This window comes from Monodelphis domestica, chromosome 5 (assembly GCF_027887165.1).
Source record: "Monodelphis domestica isolate mMonDom1 chromosome 5, mMonDom1.pri, whole genome shotgun sequence".
NCBI classification, from domain to species: Eukaryota; Metazoa; Chordata; class Mammalia; order Didelphimorphia; family Didelphidae; genus Monodelphis; species Monodelphis domestica.
The window spans coordinates 141,382,930-141,405,562 of record NC_077231.1 but is presented as its reverse complement, the minus strand read 5'-3'; the positions used below and the strand labels follow the sequence as shown (position 1 = coordinate 141,405,562).

Below are 22,633 nucleotides of genomic sequence, written 5' to 3'. Positions count from 1 at the left end.
ACATTTCCCAATTCCATTTTCATCTGGTTTGAACATACTTGAGTGTTGTGGGCTGTGTATGCAGCCTCTGGGATTCTGACATTTTTGGTCTAGACCCGTGATGGCAAACCTATGACACATGTGTCAACACTGACACACATAGCCATTTCCAATGACACATGGCTGCATGTGGACTCAATGTGTCTTGGAGCCAGGAATTGGGCACCCCATGGCCTTGACTGTGCCCTGGCTGGCCCCAGGGGGGGAGGGCTGCTCCATGTGCTGACTTCCTGGGGCATGTGGGACTTCGTCTGGTGGTGGGGGAGCATGCATGGAAGGAACTTGCTTAGGCAGTCTGAGGAGAGGAGGGGCAGGGTGGGGCCGGGCTCTGGCCCACATGCAATGGAGGAGTGCCTAGAACCCAATACCTGACACTTTTAGCACCCTGAAAAATATAGCAAAGGCTTTACTCACAATTTTTTCCTCTACGTACTTTTGTGAGACTTTATTCTCAGCATTAAATAATATCAAAACCAACAAAAGAAACAGATTGACAGATGAAGTTAGTGCTTGCTTGGGCTTGAAGTATACAAAATGCCAACCTTCAGTTGAAGATTAAGCCAATGAAATTCAGCAACAAAAAAGTCACTAATAAGCAGGTTAGTTAAAAGAATTCTCCCCCCCACCCCCCTGACTTATCTTAGTTCCTGGCACCTCACACAAGTTAAATAATAACAAGACCAACAAAAGAAACCAACTGACAGATGAACAAAGAAGTCACTAAGCAGGTAAGTTGAATAATTAGTTTTTGGTTTATTAAATACAGTTATATGTTAAAATTATACATTTTTGTTATTTAAACTATAAATATTGCAAAATTATGGTATTTTTCTCAAAGTGAAACACCACCCGAGTTATGCTCGGTTTTTTGGCGAATTTTGGCACACCAAGCTTAAAACGTTGCCCATCACTGGTCTAGACTATTAAGCTTTTTGTTTTTAATATTGGAGCCAGAAAGACTAGAGTTCAAATCCCACCTCATACACTTAACTGTATGATCCTGGATAGGTCACTTAAATTCGATTGATCTCAGTTTCTCATCTGTAAAATGTGGATAATAATAGTAATTACTACCCAGGTTTGCTGTGAGGATCAAATGAGAAAATGTAAATAAAGCACTTTGCAAACCACAAAGTATAATATAAATGCTTATTAGGAAGAAAAGGAATGGAGAAGAGAGTCTGACTTATTCCCATGGTTTATTTATGTTCTTGGATATCAATCAATCTAGTATTTTTTAGATGCTTACTACATTCCAGGCACCATACCAGGTATCAAGGATACAAGTACAGAGTGAAATAATTCTTACTCTCAGGGAATTTATATTCTGATGAGGAAAATAGCATATATATGGTTATATAAATACACAGATTTACCTACACATATAGTACATGCAAATATAAAGTTAACATATTCAAAGTAATTCAATACAGAGTCATTTGGGAGAAAATAACAGAATATAACTGAAGCAAAGTCTTCATTCAGAGAAGATGGTGCTTACACTGTGTCTTCAAGCCAGGATCCCTTTGAAGGCAGTTAAGGAAGGAGTACATTTAAGGCATGGGAGCTGAAGTGTGAGCAACAGAGAAAGGACCATTTTGGATGGATCAGAGAATTTAGGATGGGAAGGATATGTCCAGTGAGCTAGCAGAATGGTTACAGTCAGGTTGTATTTGTATAGACTTTAAAAGCTAAGCAAAGAAGTTCACATTCCTTCCTTGAACCAGGAGAAAGCAGTCTGAATTGACTGAGTTGGGGAGTGATGTGTTCAGATCTGTGCTTAAAGAAGATTGCCTGAAGTGGTAAGAGGCCAGGGAAGGAGAAGAATGAGGAGACCATTGCAATAGTCTAGATGAGAGGTGGTGAGTGACTAAACACCGTCATGCAACTAGAACGAAGGAGTCAGATGCAAGAAAAGAAGCAGGAGGATTTGGCAATAGATTATACATGTTGGGTGAGAGGCAATGAAGAGTCCAGGAGAATGCTACTAGGGTTAGAAACCAAGGAGGCTGAAAGGATGCTAGTGTCTGGTAGAAAGTGGAAACTGAAGGGTTTTGAGGGGAAAGATGAGATCAGTTTTGGACTCGTTAAGTTTAGGATGACTCTGGGATGTCTAGTTTGAAATATCCAGAGACAACTGGCGATACAGGACTGAAGCCCAGGAGGGAGACTACTGGGCACACATACATGCACATGTGCGTGCACACACACACATGTATCTACATTGAGATGAGACTTAAACCAATGGAAGATGATGTCACCAAGAAAGAACATAGAGGGAGAAGAAGTGGTGAGGGTTAGGACAGAACTTTGAGGAACGCTTCCCATTGGGGATGTGATATTGATGATATCTGAGTCTGAGGGGTGACCAAAACAGTAGGAATAAGTAAAACTCCTATAAGCAAAGCCTCAAAGGAAAAACAAAACTTGGCCACAGAGTCATTGAGAATATCTAGAAGAACTGAAGTAAGAATTTTAAAAAGAGTTTAAAATGATGTAATAAATGAAATGAAAGTGCTAGAGGAGAAAATTGTTTGAAAAAATGAAAGCAATGAAGGGAAAACTTGGAAAGAGAATTAATAGCTTCATATAAGGGTTATAATAAAACCTTATTCAAGTAATAGACTCCCTGAAACTTTGGCTGGATCAAACAGAAATTAATGACTGCAAGAGATGGTAAGAAATATTTTTAAAAGAGTCAAAAGATTAAAAAAGAAAGAAAATGTAAGGCATTTTATTACAAAAACTGACCTGAAAAAACAGATCTAGGAGAGAATTTCAGAATCAATGGACTACCAAAAAAGCATGATCAAAAAAATAAAATTAAGCCTGGATATCATATTTCAAGAAATCATGAAGGTAAAACTGCCTAGACTTATAATTTTATGTGTGTGTGTGTATATGAAACTATGTTGTAACAAGAAGTAAAATAAGAAAAAGTCCCCCACTTATCATATGAAAGAAACCCCAAAATGAAAATCCCAGGTAGTAACATCATAGCCAAAATCTGGAGTTTACGGGTAAAGAAAAATACTCTGGAGAATCAACTAAAAAATAAAATAACTTCAGTAGAATTTTAGGATATAAAATATATTCACGCGAAACATCAGTATTTATTTTACCAATGAAATCTAGTAGGAATAAATAGAAATTTCATTTAAACTGCCAAATGAATATATAAAATACTTGGCAGACAACTAACATACACATAGGAACTATATGAATAAAACTACAAAACACTTTATGGAAATAAAGACAAGCCTAAATAATTAGAAAAATATTACTCTTAGGTAGACTGGAACAATATTGTAAAAATGACCATATTATTAAGGAGGCAGAGGGTGCCATGGATAGAGTGCTGGGCCTGGAAGTCAGGAAGATCTGAGTTCAAATGCAGTTTTCGGCACTTACTGTGTGACCCTGGGCAAACTGCTTAACCTCTGTTTTGCCTGAGTCTCCTCATCTGTATAATCAGATTAATAATAGCACCTACCTCTCAGAGTTGTTGAGAGGATTAAACAAGATAATTATAAAGTGCTTGGTCCATAATAAACACTATGGAAATTTAAGCTATTATTAAGGTAACTTATTTAGTGTCTTCCAATCAAATTACCAAAGAATAATAGAATACTGAAATTCATTTGGAGGAACAAAAGGGAAAAAATTTAAGGGAAATAAAATGGGGGAAAAAGTGGGCAGGAAAGAGCCCCAGGAGTGCCAGATCTCAAACTATAGTACAAAGCAGTAATCATTAAAATGATTTGATTCTGGTTAAAACATAGCTTGATCAGAAAAGATTAGATACACTCTATATACAAGAAATTGAATCTAATAGCCTAGTATTCAATGAATCTGAAGACCTCAACTACTAGGGAAAGCACTTGACAGTTGACAAAAGTGCTGGGAAAACTGAAAGCAATCTGGCACAAATTAGGTTTAAACCAATAGCACACCATATACCAATATAAACTCCAAATGAATCTATGATCTAGATATAAAAGGTCACTTTATACATTTGAGGAATCAGGAAGAAATTACCTTTTGGATCTATAGCACATGATCAATAGATAAAGAAAAAACCCCAACAACAGATAAAGAAGCTCACAAAGACAGCTATGTAGGTGGCTCAGTGGATTGAGAGCCAGGCCTAGGCAGGAGGTCCTGGGTTCAAATATGACCTCAGCTGTGTGACCCTGGGAAAGTCAGTTAACCCCCATTGCCTAGCCCTTAGTTCTCTTTTGCCTTAGAATCAATATACAACATTGATTCTAAGACAGAAGATAAGGGTTAAAAAAAAAGCTCACAGATGATAAAATGGAGAGGTTTTTATTACATAAAATTGGAAAGATTTATACACAAATCCAATGCAAATAAAAATAGAAAGGAAATAGTTAATCTGGGAAAAATTATTTTCAAGTTTATTGCTGTAAATAAAGAAACTAATTTAAATTTGTAAGAATAAGTCATTTCTCAACTGATAAATGATCGGAAGATATTAAATGACAGTTCTGAAGAGATGAAATCTAAGCTATCTATAACCATATGAAAAAATGCTCCAGATTGCTAAAAGAAATATGCAAATTAAAGCATTTCTAAGATTCCATCTCACACCAATAAAGATGAGCAAACTTGACAAAAAATGATTTGAAGAGGTACAAGAAAATGGGCATGCTGATGAACTGTTGGTGAAGTTGCTTAATTGGTTTAACAATTCTGGAAAGCAATTTGGAATTATGCCCCCAAACTGTCTGCAATCTTTGGCTCATTGATAGCACTCTAAGGCTTATACCCGAAAGAGAGCAAAGCAAAGGAAAAGTCCTGTGTGCTCAGAAATATTTATAGCAGCCTTTTTTGGTGGTGGCAAAGAATGAGAAACAAAAGGTTTGCCCATCCGTTGGGGAAGGGATGCCCAAGTTCTGGTTCAGGAATGTAATGGAATACTTACGTTGGAAGAAATGATGGAGGAGATGGTTTCAGAGGAAATTGGTGAAACTTGGGGAATTATGTAGAGTGAAGTGAGCAGAACAAGAACAGTTCCCACTATAACAACAGCACTGTGAAAACAATTTTGAAACTTAGCCACACAGTGGATAACCATGATTATGGAGGACCAGTGAAGAAGAATGCTGCCCCCTCCCAGTACAGAGGTAATGGACTAAACGTGCAGACCGAGACATACATTTTTAGGCATGGGAGCAAATGGGGAATTTGTTTTCCTTGACTACACATGCTTGTGACAAGACCCTTGTTTTTCTTTTTTTTGGTGGGGGAAAGGACAAGTGGGAAGGAAAAATGTTTGGTAATTGGAAAAAATAATATTTAAATAAAAAATAAAAACTTGCAAAGCAATGTCCAATTTTTACTTGTTTACACGAGGTTGCTCCCTTTAATTCTATGGAGGAATTCTATTCACATTTCATAAAAGAATCACTGGATACATATTAACACCTCATTATCTCTGTTATCTATTTTTTTTTTTTTGCTTTCTATGGCTACATGAACTAGGAGGAGACCACACCCTCCCTTCCTGAACTATATTTAAATATGTATTTGTATGTGAATGTGGACATATGAGGTTTGGAGGGATTTTTGTTTTGCATCAGGCCTGTGATTGGTGCAGGGAACTTTCCATTGTGTTGGAACCATATATATTGGTTTCAAGGCAGAAGAGTGGTAAGGGCTAGGTAATGGGGGTCATGTGACTTGCCCAGGGTCACCCAGCTGAGAAAAGATTGGAACCCGGGACCTCCTACTCTGGACCTGACTCTCAATCCACGGAGCTACCCAGCTGCCTCCCACATATATGTATATTATATGACATTAACAATGAAAAATTCAGTCAAGTATGTTCACTTTGGAAGTGTATTCATCATGGAAAAGGACTCTGGAAATGAATCAACAGCAGAAAATTTAGTTTTAACTAATGTATTTGCATATTCTTTGATTAAAATATTAGTAACTCAAGAAACAATAAAGGTTTAAAAAACTATTTCTTGAAATAATTAGTTTAATTAGACACTTGTTTTGGCTACACTTTGGGTTCATTGAAAAAAAACAACAACAATGTCCAATAATACTTAAAGACATACTGACAGCATTACTCTTTATTTTATGTAAAAACTATGCTGTAAAAAGGGGACCAATACAAAGGCAGAGTTTATGTTTCAAATATTTTAATGGATGGTTTTTCAGTTTAAAACACTGCAACTTCCTTGAAAGATGACTCTTCAACTTCCACTAAGTTTTACATGACATGTCGAGTTCGACTCTTTTTATATATAATTTAGCAATTTTAAAGTTTCAAAAAATGACAAAAATGAGGGATGGGAGAAAATTAAATTTCTTTACACAGTATCCAGGGTTTTATCTAGACATTTTTAAAAGGTTCTTTGAGGAAGCTGTAGAGCTGAGGGACAAGGTAATCCTTATAATGTCCATCAAGGAAACCTTTTCCGCTGTTGTGCACAAACCAGCAGGGTACATCTGTTCCCAGCACTATATCTGTTCTGTAGTCTTTCTGCAAACCCCTGAAAAGATAGACAGTACAGTTAGGTTAGGGATCAGGAGAAACTAACAGACATACTTCTGCCATTCTTGATGCTAATTGCACGAATTTATTCCTACTGTGCTCACACTAGCAGTGTGGGACATCTGGACATAGAATTGAGAAGGGGGGATGTGAAAGGGTGAAGACAAAAGCAATATTGACTTGTTTGTGTTAAGTGCACAACTGGTTTGATCACAATTTCCTCCATAGAGGCATTGGGATATTGAGCTTTCCAAAAAGGGCTACCCAGAAGATTAATGAACAGGAGAAATCAAATTTCAAGGGATTATTGATCAGCTCTTCATGAATTTTAAGAATAAACCTAAGCTCTTCTATTCTCTTCATTTCTTCTTTCTCTTGTAAGCAGGTCTAGAAGAGTTATCAACTCAAAGCTGACTAACTGGTAAAACAACAAACAGATTACGGAATGATCTTTTGTTTGCAAGGGAGCTAAATATGAAGAGAATTCGTAGAGGTTATTTCATGATTACTGCTCTTCTTTAGACTTAATCAAGTGCAACTTGTTTGCATCTTATAAATGTGTTGAATTTCACAGCCTGTACAGGTTGCTGCTCAGTCACCAGTTTAATATAAAAAAAACAAAACAAAACCCTGAAGGAGATATAAGATGAAGTTTAGACTAGGTTTCATTTGTGGAGTTGAAGAATAAACAAAAAGGTAATTGAATAATTTGCTAATCGTATTTGGCATTTAGTAATACATAAATATATCTTTTATTTAAAGACATCAGTGGTGTTCATACTGCAAAAAAGGTAAGTTCTCTATATATTCTTTTCTAGTGAGATTTGGTCAGTTTGAGGGAAGAAAGGTTTGATACCCTTTCACTGCCTCTTCTTCATTTTGAAGTGGAAATTCAATCCTATTACAGCTTTTTCCTCACCCAAGCAATTCACCTACCTGGTAACAGTTAGCTTGTGTCCTTTCACTTCCATGCTAGCTTCTGGCTTCCCAGGGACTCGGCCAGGTCTCTCATTGAAGATCCGTACTTTGGGTTCATGCATGAACTGACCTAAAGAAAGAAATATCAAAGTTTTTTTTATTTAGCTAATACTTTTTTGTGCCTCTTTAGGCTTCATCAACCTAGATTGCTATGTGTATGAGTTCTGTTAGTTTACAGCATTTCTTTCAGAGTTTTTAGGGTGGGAAATGCCCTCTATAAAATGAAGGAAGCAATGCTCAGGAGACGGGGTGACAGGTGTATTTCTCAGAGAGCTGGATCCCTGCTGCTTCCCTTTTGGACTCATCTCATGACAGATCTGAGCATGGAATAGATCAGAATTGAAGTCACATTTGTTCGATCACAAATGAAGAGTGAAGCCTTGATGTGTACATGAAATTTAGGGAGTTGTAAAAAGGGGAGCAGAGCCTGCAAAATACAGGTTTCTGCCTGAGACCCAGAGAAAAGGTGTCTTTTATTTTAGGACATGAGATCCTCAGATCTAGAGGGTCCTTGAAAGGCTAAAAGAAAACAGTCAACCCCTTTATCAAATCCATTGGCCTAACATAACTTTATTGTCTTTGTGAACTAGTTAACTAAATCTACCTGTTAATCAGGGTAGCTAGGTGGCACAGTGGATAGAACTCTGGTCCTGAAGTCAGTGAGACTTAACTTCTTGAGTTCAAATGTGACCTCAGATACTTACTAACTGTGTGGCCATAGGTAAGTCACTTAATTCTGTTTGCCTCAATTTCCTCATCTATAAAATGAGTTGGAGAAGGAAATGGCAAACCATTCCAGTATTTTTGCCAAGAAAATCACAAATGGGGTCAAAAAAGACCTATTAAATATTTTCAATGTAAAAATGTAAGTTTAATATTAAAATTTAACCTGTCTTTTCACAAGATTATCAAATCTCAAAGATAGAATGGGCATCAGAGATCATCTAACCCAACCAGTACTTCAATAGAGATATATTCCACAATATCACTGATAAGTGAGCATCCAAATGAAAGTTGTCCAGTGATGAGGCACTTTTCTGGGTAGCTCATGCCATTTTGGGGCAGCTCTAATTATTGGGAAAATTATTTTTACATTGACCCAAATCTGCCTTGCTGAAACTTCTACTCATGGCTCCTATTTCTTCCCTCTGGGGCCAAGTCTATGATGAGTTTAATTTAATACATTTAATACCCCTTTCACATGGAGTAATGGTTTTACAGCTTGAAGGGAAATTAAAGATTACCTAGTCTAATCCCTACTATTTATAGTTGAAGAACTGAATCTCTGAGTCCTGAAGAGACTTTATGATCATGCAGATAACAAAGGGACAGACAGGATTTGAACAGAGGTCCTCTGTTTCTAAATCTAGCACTTTTTTCACTGTTCCATGCTGCCTCCAATACATGAAGACAGCTATCATGTCTCCTGTATATTATTCCTATTCCAGCTAACCAACTTCTTTAGGCAGTCTTGGGGTGTCATGGTCTTCTCTGTACATATCTCATTCTGTCAACATTCTTCTTATAGTGTTCCTAGAACTAAACATCATCCTTCAGATTTGGTCTGGCCTGTGAGATTAATAACTCTCTTATGTTGATCATGATGTCTCTTTAAACTATTCTGGTTTACATGAATCTTGTAACCATGGAAAAATAGTGTAAATTAACTAATTAAATAAAAATTTCCCAGTTAAAGAAACAAAACAAAACAAAAAACAAAAACTTCTGGTTTGTGAGTATGAAATCTTGTCTCTGAAGAAGCTTTACTTCAACTTTTGAATGTTCCTAGCTATAGCCCTCATTCATTCTCCTCTGAATTATCAGGTTTGCCCCCAGAATTACAGAATCTATGGTTATATGGGACTTTGGGGTCCAAATAGTCGAAGGAGTAACTGAATAAGAATACCCTCTATGATATATTAAATAAAAGTTACAGCCTTTGCTTGAACAGCATGTATATGGGAGAACCCAATGGGGCAGATGTGGGGGAAGCCACTACTTTCCAAGGAAATCAATTCTCCTTTTGGTAAGTTCTAATTGTCAAGAAATTTTCTTCTTTACATCAAGTCTAAATTTACCTCTTTGAAACTTCTAAAACTATTCTTCATGATTATTATTATGAACAATAATTTGTCCTTGGCCTTCTTCAGTTGCAGCTTCTAGCTTAGAAAAGAAAGCCATTTAAAGTTCTAATAATACCTAGAGACTTAGTGATATCAAACATTTTCAAACAAGTGCTTTACCTATTAGTCCATGAGCATTCAGTGAAAACTTGTTTGTGGGAGGAATATAAATACCCAGAAAATCTACATTAACAGGATGCTTCTTCCAGACACGGTGAAGTAAGACTGAGAAGGACATATCTCCATCCATGGTGATATTTACAGTTTTCTCTTTTTTTACTGAGACAAGCAACCTAACATAAGAGTAAGACCAATGTAAGATTAGTTTTATTTCTGGACAGACCTAGAGAGCAGCTCCACTCAACCCCAATGATAGCCATGAGCATTTCTCAGCATTGTGCCTCATAATTTTTTTTGTTAAAAAACATCTGCAAGACATTGTTAATATAGATCCTATTTATGTTATTAACTTATTTTAATATATACATGTGGTTGACTAGATTATTTTTCAAAGATAAAATATAAATGGAAAAAGAATTGTGATACAATGATACTTACTTCTTATGAACAATGTGAGCTGTGTCCAACCATGACAAAATGGTAGTATGGTGACCATTTTTCAGGGTGATCATCTCTGTGCTAATTTCTATTTTTGTGTCTTGGCTTTGGAAATAAAATGCTAGTTTTCCAAAATAGGTACTTAGTTTTTTGTTCTTAGGCATCTTTGCTCCAACAAGCTCTCCATTTACCAATACTCCTATAAAAGGAAAAGTAATGCTCCCTTTATTTATGTAAACATTTGATAGGAAGAAAGAATGTTTATTAAGTGCTTATTATTATTAAGTGTTTAGTATATGCCTGGCACTGTGCTAAGCGGTGCAGTACAAATACAAGCAAACAAAATAGTCTTTTTTCTTCAAGGAGCATTAAGAGAAGACAACACCTAAAGAAAAGGGAGCTGGAAACCATGTGTGATGGGAGGAATGTGCTGCTGAGGAGCAGAAAAAGTAGAGAAGTCTAGAGAGTGAATTGTGTAGCTTGAATGGTTGGGGCCTTTCATGTAATGGTGTTCCACCAAAAGGAGTCCCCAATGAGGAGAGCAGGGCTGCTGCAAGGCAGAGATTTCATCAGAGTGAAAAGCAAATTGATTAGGAGATAAAATCTGGATAAGGTTGATAAAAATTAGCAATCTGGAGAATTTTTTCCACTGTGTTAAAGAAACATTTAATATCCTTATAATGTCTCCTCTCATAAAATCCTGTTTCAATGCTTCCTGATGATAGAGAAGAAATCCTGGAGCAGAAGATCTGTTAAGTTTTACCTTTATGGAAAGTCGAGTATGATCCAGACAACAGATTGGGTCAAACTTTTTGAAGACCAACTTAATGAAGAAAAGAGTTACTCATCAGAGAAGTAGGTGCTGAATTCTTTGACCAAAGCAACACATGAAGCAAGAAAATATTTTAAAAGTCCCATCAGTCCCATATAGCCATTTTCCACTTGGGCAATGACAATGGGGAAATGGTCAGAAAGGATCCAGAAAGTGTTAAGAGTCACATCATGCTTTAGAATCTTTATAAATATTCTGTTGATAATTTGAATGTGAGATCTGTCCAATGACTAACAAATCAGAATATTATTGGAAGAACTGAGGATATTGAGGATCTTGATACTGACAATCTCAAAACAAGCAATTCCAGAGAAAAAAAGCAAGGTTCAATTCTTCATTAATAAAATTTAATCACACACATATATAAACTTATGCATTTATATATAAACATAATTATATATGTGACACCATTACTATTATTTAAAATGGAGGAACATGGGAAGTTTTGCTGAACAAACTTGGGCAAATAAAGGAAAGCATATATCTAAAACCAAGAACTAGCATTATTTGAAATAAAGTACTAGACACTTTAACAAATATAAACCAAGATAAACAAGGATGCCCCTTCTCACCACTATTACTTTATGTAATTCTAAAAATGCTCACAATGGCAATAAAAATAGAGATTAAAATTAGAGGGGTAATTGTCAATGAGGAAACAAAATTATCCTTATTTGTGAATGACATGATGGTTTTCTTAGAAAATCCCAATGAATCAACAACAACAACAAAAAAACTAAATTAAGATGCCCAGTAGCATAGGAAAAATAGGACACAAAATAAATCCAAAAAATTATCAGTCAGAATCAGAAGGAAGTAATAAGAGAAATTCCATTCAAAATAAGATAACTATCCCATTGAACATCCAGAATATCTACTGATATGCAAGTAGGACTTCCATATATACTCTTTAGAGAAATTAAGGAAGACAAATAACATGGGAAACTTTCACTATTCATGATTGGGTTGTGCAAATGTAATTAAAATAATTATATAGATTTAGTGCTATGCCATTCTAACTCTCAAGGGATTTCTCTATAGAACTAGACAAAAATAAACTTGAAAGGTCTAGAATCTTAAAGGGGAAAGGGGAAATAAAGGTAAGAATGAGGGGGAACATAGGACCATCAGGCCTCAAAGTATATTATAAAATAGTAATCAACAAAATTCTTTGGTCCTAATTAAAAGACAAAATTAGTTCCGTGAAACAGACTAGATAATGAAAAATCAAATGCCATTGAAAACAGTAGTAAGTATTTGATAAATGCAAGAACATAAATTATTAGGATTTTATAAGGATGAAAAGAGCTTATTTTTTACCCAGGCACTGTATAGATGTTAGCAATTATTATTCTATGAATGGAGCAAAAGATCACAGTTGATATTTTTACTCTCCCAAAAGGACAAAAATAATGGTTGACTCATGTACTTCTCTTTTTATCCTTATAAAATCCTAATGAGAATTATCTATGCACATGTAGAGTCTTTTTCATGAAAAAATGGGAGGGAAACGGACAGTTCAACTTTTGTAAACAATTTTAAAAAATAACAGATTACATCTATGCAGTCACACAAGTGCCTGAAAGTTTCAAAGAATACAAAATCATCACTGAGTTTGGGGATTATGTAAAAGCATTTGACTTTATACAATAAAATGGAGTTTTAAGGATTCTTCCCCCAGTGGAATCCCTTTTATATATGTTAAGAATAAGGGGGGCAGCTAGATGGCTCAGTGGATTGAGAGCCAGGTTCAGAGATGGGAGGTCCTGGGTTCAGATATGACCTCAGATACTTCCTAGTGTGACCCTGGGTAAGTCACTTAACTGACATTGCCTAGTCCTTACCACTCTTCTGCCTTGGAACCAATACACAGTACAGATTCCAAGACAGAAAATAAGGGGGAAAAAAAGAATAAGGATAGGTAAGTGGCTCAGTGGAATGCCAGACCTAGAGTCAGGAGTATGTGGGTTCAAATCTGACCTCAGACACTTCCTAGCTATGGGACCCTGGACAAGTCACTTCACCCATTTGCCTAGCCTTTACCTCTCTTTTGCCTGGAACTGATACTTAGCATCAATTCTAAGACAGAAAGTAATAATATATATATAAAAAGTGATAAATCCCTACCTTCAAGGAGCTTCTATTCTATTAAAAGAGACCGTCACATGTACACAAAAAGATAGATACAAGATATATGCAAAATAATTATAATTTCCCAGAGATTCTCTGAGCTAGGGAGTTATGAAGCTTCTAATAATAATGGCATAAGGAAAATAATCATTGAGTAGTGGTGAAGCATTTAGTTAAGCAGGCTTAGATGTAACTTACTTACCTGTCCCTGGATCGGAAACCAAGTTGAGAATTTTACCAGGTTCTGAATCAATATTGAAGCAAATGTTCTTTTGACTCTTTGGTAGATAAATGATGAAATGTGGGTCATTCTCAACTGAAAAATAAACACAAAAAGTCAAAAAGCAACATCAACACAGGAAGGGAACAAAGCTGAAATGGCCATTGTATCCTCTTCCTAAATAGTTTCACTTATGTTTCATAAACATGTTAAAAAATTAAATGTGACCTATTACTGCTATACAGTCTATTACTGACTCTGCCCTGTGGTATGTCGGGAATTCTGGGTTATTTGACTTCTGGGCAACCTTTTTACAGAATTGAAAAGGCTTTGAGTTTGGACTTAGCAATAGTTTGTATTCCTATTGTCGACAGACCAGTCTCTGTAATTTGGAGAGGCTGTCCTAAGGTTTTTCAGTCCCTCAAAGTTTATCTACTTAATATAGTGGCTGTGGTCTTTTGGTGGAAGGCTCAATCAAGATATTTAAGTAGTATCAGGTGAATAAGCAAAGAAGTATCAAAGCAAGTAGATAACTCTTTCAAAAAAAAATCATGACCTCAGTTGTAATTTAAAGTATGTCCAAGAACAAAGAGAGGCAAACTACCTCAAAAGCACATTTTTTTGGTCCTCCGTAAAATTATTCTGGTTTTATACCTACTTCTTCGACATCTCCATCTCCATTTCCTCCCATAATCCCTGTCTCTCAACTATGGACTTTCAACTATTTTCCAAGGTTTCTATTTTTTTCCATATTCTATACTCCTCTCAAGAAAATTTATCAACCTCAATGCTTCCATTTAATCAACAAATACTACTTAAAAGGGTAAGATATTCCCTGCCTTCGAGCAGCTCACAATAAAATTAGGGAGATAAGCGATAAACACACAAAACAAACTAGTGATACAAGAGATAACTGTCAAATCAACACAACAGCACACAAAATATAGTACCACATATAATTAATTGCCAAAGAAATGATACAGATGCTATTTATGCTAATGTAGTTTTAAAAAAGAATCATTCTGAAAAAACTTCAAAAGGTACTTTAGCTTTGAGTTGGAACTTGAAGTATGGACTCGATTTGTATAGGGGAGAGAAAAAGGAAGACACTTTTATAAAAGTGATAATGCAGAAGAGAAAATGGACAAAACATTTATAATAATATATTAAAGAGATAGCAAGGCATTCCTGTTAGAAGAGGCTACTCAGGGCAGGAAGTAGTTGGAAATGAGAAAAACACTGAATTTTGGTTACATGAAGCCTTGAATGTCAGGATAAAGAATTTGAATTTTATTTTATAGGCAACTGGGAACTATGGATGGTGGCTACAATCTTTTGTTCTGTTCTATAGATAAAGGAACAGGAGGAGATGCTACCTTTCCCCCCTCTACACAATTTCTTCTCCTCCTTTTTTTAGCTGAAATGGAGCAAACTGGAGAGATTGTTAGCAAGAGAACTGAAAAACCTCTGACTAAAGTCCATGCCTAGAGAAATCACAAAACTCTTGATAGAGAACTTGAAATAACAACAACAACAATAATAGCAAACATTTATATGCTGCTTACTTTGTGTCAGGCACTTCATAATTACTATCCATTTCATTCTCACAACAACCCTGAGAGGTAGGTGCTATTACTATCCCCATTTTACAGATGAGAAAACAGGTAAACAGAGGTTAAATGACTTGCCCGGGGTCTGAAGTATCTGAGATTATATTTGAATTTAGGTCTTCCTGACTCCAGTCCTGGCACTTTATTCACTGTGACGTTAATAATAGTAGAATTCAGTGTAGTATGTTCCCTCCTAACTCATATTCAGTTTGGGTCCTCAAAGGATGGCTACTACTTTGCATTCTAGGGTTCTAGACCCTGTAGGTCTGCAGTACTAATCTTAACCCTCACCAACTTCCATCAATATGCTTTCCATTAATGATGCCAATAAATATAGCTATCTCTTAGGAAACATAAATACTAAGGTGGTACAGTGAAAACATCAGATATGAAACATCCCCGACACAAACCTATAAATGTATATTATTGTTATTTTGAAAATCTTTGTTTAATACTTGAGAATGGATTCATAAGCTTGGTCCTAAGGGCAGTGTATTTTGATACTTGGCTAAAAAAGAGATTCTTCACCAAGACATCTAAAAGGAAGAGGTGCATTATGGGCTACACTTATTCAATCATGATCCTTATTATTTCAGTCCTACCCACCGACTTTAAAAAGGCTTTTAATGAAATTTGGCTAGTAAATTTCCATCTTCCTTGATAGTAGTTGGTAGTTCTTTTAAACGAATTGGAAGATGTTCTGTTTTTTGTGTTTTTAGCAAATAGGTTCAAAACTCACCAAAACTTCACTTGAAAGATTTCAAACAAGTTAGAAAATTCTGTTTGCAAACATTTTAAGTGTGTAGATAGATAGGGAACACATTGTCTTTGCATAAAAATCTAGTTTTTGAATGTCTTACTAATCGTGATGGCTTCATGCTCCAATTGGCTAATACACTTAGGGCAAGATTCATTATTGATGATAGCTGATAGAAATCTATAATATCCTTCTTGAGAGTTTTGAATTTTTTAGCCATGTACTTATATTGTTATTGTTTTTAATGTCTGAATGTAGTTGGAGAAAATGCAAACTAACAATAGAAAAGTGTCAGTTCTATGGCTTTCTTGGGCTTTTGGACTCATGTTATTATTATTTAAATCCTAGCAATTCCAAGACAGAAGAGTAGCAAGGGGTAAGCAGTTGGTTGGGATTAAATGACTTGCTCAGGGTTGCACAACTAGGAAGTGGACTCAAATTATTTATCTTTGCGCCAGAACTAAGCACAATGCTTGGCAAATAGTAGGTGCTTAATAAATTCTTTTTATTCATTCATTCTTCCGTGATTCTTGTGAGGGAACTTTTTTTTAACTTCTCTATTTTGTGAGGATTAGTTTAGTTAAAATTGAATAATATGATCTGCAAATCTACTTAACTGGACACATATAAACTCGAATATATCACAATACACTGAAAGTGAACAAAATAAAGCCACTCCTGTTAAATCGTCCTCAAAGTGGAATGCCTACTCTTCCCTCCAGATACCTCCTGAGACACATGGCTGTCCGTTATATGGAGATGAGGGCATTTAGTTCATCCATATGTGAATTAGTAACACAATTTCTTTCTTATTTTTTTCCAACTAAAATAGCTAGTTGGAAGTTCTCATATTTTCTTCCCACACTCTAATGGACTGTCTTGAGCATTCTGGTATGGTGACCACTTGTTCAGGATCTTACAGAGGGCATTCTTGCTGATACCACATCTGACCTCCCTTCTAATCCTGCCATTCTGTGATACTCTGGGCAGAAGTTCCACATTCACTTCCCCTTTTTAATGCTCTTAATAATAATTTTTGGGGGGATAGCTAGATGGCTCAATGGATAGATAGACAGGTCTAGATACAGTTGGTCCTGGGTTCAAATTTGACCTCAGACACTTGCTATGGACAAGTCACTTAACCCCATTGTCTAGTACCACTTTTCTGCCTTGGAATCAATACACTATTTATCCTAAGACAGAATTTAAAAAATAATATTTTTTCCATGTTTACTTCATCCAGTTATCATCTTAGCTTTTACCATTTCACACTTCCTCAGCATTCTTCTAATTGAAAGCACAGTAGTAGTGCAAAATCTCAAAGAATTAGAACTGAAATTCGTGTTTCTTTATGTGCAGATCTAATCCAGTCACTTCTTTTTGAATCCTTCAATGGCTTCCCCAAAGAAAGCTCAGAGTTCTTAGATGAGCATTAAAATCCCCTACAACTTGATACTACCTTACCTTTCCTACTTTATACTATGTCTATCTATGTTCTAGGCAGCTAGTGGATAAGAGCATCAGTGCTGAAGTCAGGAAAATCTGAATTCAAATTCAGTCTTAGATACTTTTCAGCTCTCGGCAAGTTACTTAATCTCTGTTTGCCTCAGTTTCCTAATCAGTAAAATGAAAATTAATAATAGCATCTGCTTTACAGGGTTGCAAAGATCAAATGAGATAATAGTTATAACGTGTTTGGTATAGTTTCTGGCACCTAGTAATCTCTATAAAAATGTTAGGTATAATTAAAAATTATTTATCAATAGCAATAAAAATAATAATATTCCAGTTTAGGTAGATTGCTCTGTCTCCTGTATATATTCCATGCTTTCTTATCTCCATGTTTATGCTTGGTGGGACAGTGGATAGAACACTGGGTCTTGAATTAGGAAGAATTCAGTTCAAATCTAGCCACAGAAACTTTCTAATGGTGTTTTGACTCAGGGAAAAAAATCACTTAACCTCTGTTGGCTTATTTCCTCAACTGTAAAATGAGGTCAATAATGGAATTTACCTCCTAGTATTGTTAACAGGATCAAATGAGATATTTATAATGTATTTAGTATAGTTTCTGGCACATATAAATGCTTGTTCCCATCCCCCTTTTACTCACATGTTTCCCTTAATATTGGGAATGTTCTTCTCCTCTCTATTTAGTTCTATTGAAATCATGTCCATTATTTAAGACCCAATTCAACTGTTCTATATTCTATGAAAACTTCCCTAATCCCTAAATCTGTAATGATCTTTCCTTGTCAGGAGCTTTGTGAAGACTCCCCTATGTAATTATGCATTATTTTGTATTGCAGTTGTTTGTATATGCTGTATCCCTCTACTAAACTGTCAGCTTCTTGAGAGATTCAATGACTGATTTATTTAATTTTTGTATCTCCCTAGTGCCTATTATACTCGTCTGCACACAGTAGATATTTAATAAGTGTGTACTGAAGGCTGTAGAAGTTGAATTATCTTCAGATCAGAAAGCTTGATCTTGGAGCTATATTTATATAACAATTTCTGCTTCAAAAAGATCACTAGATTCTTGTACATTTGAGGCAGGATTCATCTTCTTTTTCTAGAAGGCATTTGTACTGAATTTGAGAAGTCTTCCTGCTCTCTGGACTATGGATCTTGGCTTGCGGTATATAAAAGCTTAGTAGGAGGACTGCACTTGAAACGAGACCTGGGATATGAAGAGAAGGGGCCAAAGATCTTTTACCTCTTATTACATGAGGAGGAGGCGTTGATATAAGCACTGGAGCTTCTCTCACACTCATTGGACCCATTGTTGGTGGAGGTTTGGCCCAAGAGGGGATTGAACTTTGAGCAGTCTTCTTCCCAGTGGATAAGGCACCTGTGTAGGGGCATAAAACGGATTCTAGTTATTCGGGAACATGCTCCTAGGTATTTTAACTTTTTAAATTTTAATTATTTGTGAATAAATAATACCAGAAGTCTGGTCTATTCAATTTTTAGTATCCCTTAGCTATAGATGCTCTCTTTTCATTTTTATCCTATATTCTTTCCCTTCATCAACCACATCCATGTGTGCCAGTTAATATTAATCTATTATTTTAAAGCTATCATCACTACTGGACCATTATTTACTTGTCATATCAAATAATTAGACCAAATTATTTCTAAGATCCCTTGTAGCTTTAAGATTCTATGATTCTGCAATTCAAAACTATAGTTCCTTGCTGGAGCTCAGCAAAAGTTAAATCAGGTTATTAAGCTGTGCTTACTTATGTAAGGTTATTCATTTCTTATAATCCACATAGGTTCTTCTAGCAGCTTTTGCTATTAGGAGTTGGCATGTCCCTCCCTATGAACTAGAACCTCAACTAGACACTTCTAGATTTTGACTCTTGGCAATTTGGAAACTATCATGATCTTTGTTGTTGTTTTAGTCGTTTTCAGTCATGTCTAACTCCTTGTCATCTCATTTGGGTTTTTTTTTTTTTACAAAGATATTATAGTGGCTTGCTTTATTTCTATTGATCATTTTACAGATGAGGAAACTGAGGCAAACAGGATTAAGTGACTTACCCAGGGCCACACAGCTAGTAAGTGTCAGAGATCAGATATGAACTCAGCTCTTCTTGACTTTAGACCTGGTACTCCGCCCATTCTGCCACTTAACTGCCCTAAGGGTGATCTTTACATCTCCTTAAAAATTAGTGATTATTTTCCCTCACAAAGCACCACTGATAAGAAAAGTTAGATATAAAAATGGTAAAATAAATGGTACAATTCTTTTCTACTGTTTAGATGAGACAACTAAAGAGAAGTCATAAGTAGAAAAAAGGTAGGTATATGATAAAGAGAAGAACACAGCATACTTGCTTCCAACTGTTTACATTTGCAGTGGAGCTGAAATCAGGGCAAAATTGTAGACTTTTAGGCATCTAGAACCCCAGGATTTTTGGTTTTAGTAAAAGGAGATTTCTCATCTCTTGATTAACAAGATTAATTTAATTTATCAATTTAATAAATTAATTATTCAGGAACAGAAGCTAGAAGGTATTGATAGAAAATATGATCAGCAATGCCCAGCACAAAAGAAAAGTTTTAATAATGAGTGTGGAAGAAGGCTTATCTTAGCTGGGCAGTTTTAGCTCTGAAGGCATTTTCCTAATTCTGATACCATGTATTTATCTAGCAATCCTCTCATCTTAATTTGGTTTTCTAAGTATGTTGCTCTACGGAAAGATGTTCCAGTTATAAAATATTTAATTGACTTTCTGATACAAATCATTCTCTTCTTTTCCAAAGAGTTGATCACTTCCAAATCATTTGATCATCAAGGAAATGAGAAAAATGATTTTGGAGAGAGTAGTGGCCCCCCATACTCTTTGATCAAGTGACTCTCACCTTGTTATTGTTCCTAAAAAAAGACACTTTATCTCCTGACTCTAGGCATTTTCACTGTTTGTACCCCAATCATTAGAATTCTCTTCCTTCTGACTTCTTTCAAGTCCAGCTAAAATCCTACCTTCAATGGGAAGACCTTTCCAACCCCCCCTTAGTTCTAGTGACTTTCTTCTGTCGATAATTTCCAATTTATACTCAGACACATTGTTCAGACACATTTCTTTGCATGTTGTCTCCCTCATTAAACTGTGAGGTCCTTGAGAGCAGGGATTGTCTTTTGCCTTTTTTGTATTTATTGACTGACTGATGGAGCTCATAAGATCACTTCTTTATTATCAACTACTAGTGTTAATCTGCCCTCTTGCATTAAGGAGGCTGAAAAGATGAATAGTATTTCCTGTGATTTGTGCAGATGTTTCTTGAATGTGTTTTATAGATGTCAATCACTAAGGAAGGGGGGGTGGAGAGTAAACAATAGAGTAACCATTCCAAAGTGAACCATAATGAACAGCTGGAGTACCTACTGACACAGGTCAAAAATGGCAACAGTCTTAAAATGATACAGAATTGCATAGCATTTGACTCAGGGCCAAAGAGATAATCTCTATGGTTCTGGACTAAACAGAAACACTGACCCCGACAGCAAGGTCTTTTTTGGTCCATCGGAGCATCAGCCAGCATCCTCTCATTCCCATCAGCACTTTCGATCAACATGGCAGTAAGTGGACTCACAACATGGTGGTCCAAAGACATCTGCAGGATAGTTCTTGTTATTTTCTTTTTGTCAATGTTTGTGGTAGCCAGGCTCCTATATTTGGGGGGGGGGGGGAAACCCAAACAAACCATTATTAGAACATTCCATCCTGAATTTTGGGAATTGAAATCTGGGTCCAAATCTAGACCCAAGTTAAGTCGACTTTTAGGTTTGTGGGGGAAATGCTTTATTTGATTGCTGCCATGATATAGTGATACAGTGCTTTATCAAGAAAGTCCAAATACTATATGTGCTACTCATTTATTAATTAATCTTTTAAAAATAAATTTTAATTGATGTCTTCTAATTTTTACATAATCATAATTATAATTTTCCTTCTTAGCCAATCCATATGACAAATAGTATTTTTTTAAAAGAGAAAAGCAATCAGCACAATTTAACAATACTTTGAAAGAACCCAAATATATGTACAATGTAAAACAACTGTGGACTTCTCATACACACAAAGGGGTGGTTTGGGAGTATCTTCTAATAATAGTTCTTCATTTAAGTCCTCCTTGATTGTTATAACTTTGTTATGTTTACTTTTGATTTTTTTTTGTTTTGTTGTGATTACTTTTACAATTGCTATAGTTATTTTGCATAATGTTTTCTTGGTTCTGCTTACTTCACTGCATCAGTTCATGTAGATCTTTTTATGCTTCTCTAAATTCATCACATACATAATTTTTTATAGGACTTGGCTTATAGGACAAGTAATATTCCATTACGTTCATGTAACACAATTTGTTTTAGCTACTTCCTAATCAATGTGCATCTACTTTGTTTTTAATTCTTTGCTATCACAAAAAATAAATATTTTGCAATATGTGGGGATTTTCTTCTCATCAATAGCTTCCTTGGAGTATAAGCCTAGTAATATAGTCTCTGGTTCAAAAGGTTTTGAAATTTTTGCCGCTTTATTTGTATAATTACAAATGTGATATGTCATTGTGCCCATTATTTCACAGCCCCTCCAACACTGACTACTGCAATTTTGGGGGTTATCTTTGTGTATTTTCAGGGTGTGTTATTAATTAATCTTGAGCCAGCTCATTTTGCCTTTATAAAAGTGATGAGTGATTTCATCAAGGAGACCAAGCCTGTGGATTCCTAACCTTATTTCCACCATAGGATCATTCAACAATGCTTTAGTCAAGAAACAATCATACACCTAATTTACCTGATTTATTTCCTATATACTAACTCATTTTCATTTTGACTACTGATAATGACAATATTTAAAAACAAATGTATACAATATAAACTTATAGGTTGAATGCCATACTAGTCTAACTACCAAAGGGTTACTTTGTAGGATTAAACAAATACAAACAAAATTCATCTGGAGAAGCAAAGTTCTCAAGGGAAATAATAAAAAAAAAAAGGAAGGACTAGATCAACCATTACCAAATCTCCAAATTACACAATTTGAAGAAATAACAATTAAAACCATTTGATAACAATATCTAACAGTTATATAGTGCTTACTTTCTGCCAAGCACTGTGCTAAGTGCTTCACTATTAAAAAACAAAACAAAACAGAAAAATTGTTTGGTGGAAAGGATTAGATAAACAAGACCCAGAAGCAAACAAAGCAGAATAATGCTTGATAAATCAAATGACTCTATTTTTGACAAAAACTGCCAGAAAAATTGGAAAAGAGTCCAGAAGAAATTAGGCTTAGACCACAATCTTCCACAGTGTACCTACCACATTCAACAACAAA

General features: G+C 35.5%; 1 protein-coding gene across 2 annotated transcripts in view; it reads right to left on the bottom strand.

Moving 5' to 3' along the window:
• Positions 1-5,948: 5,948 nt before the first annotated feature.
• The window catches only part of ITIH2 (inter-alpha-trypsin inhibitor heavy chain 2), a 46,215-nt gene continuing 29,530 nt past the window's right edge, over positions 5,949-22,633 (bottom strand). For both annotated transcript variants that reach the window (XM_001365203.5, XM_007503940.3), the window contains exons 15-21: positions 20,786-20,958; positions 18,496-18,630; positions 13,392-13,505; positions 10,228-10,426; positions 9,790-9,962; positions 7,505-7,616; positions 5,949-6,566 (exon numbers count right to left, since the gene is read on the bottom strand). In XM_001365203.5, the coding sequence (XP_001365240.2) occupies positions 6,407-6,566; positions 7,505-7,616; positions 9,790-9,962; positions 10,228-10,426; positions 13,392-13,505; positions 18,496-18,630; positions 20,786-20,958 (1,066 nt within the window). In that variant the 3' untranslated portion in view covers positions 5,949-6,406. The remainder of the gene's footprint in view (positions 6,567-7,504; positions 7,617-9,789; positions 9,963-10,227; positions 10,427-13,391; positions 13,506-18,495; positions 18,631-20,785; positions 20,959-22,633) is intronic.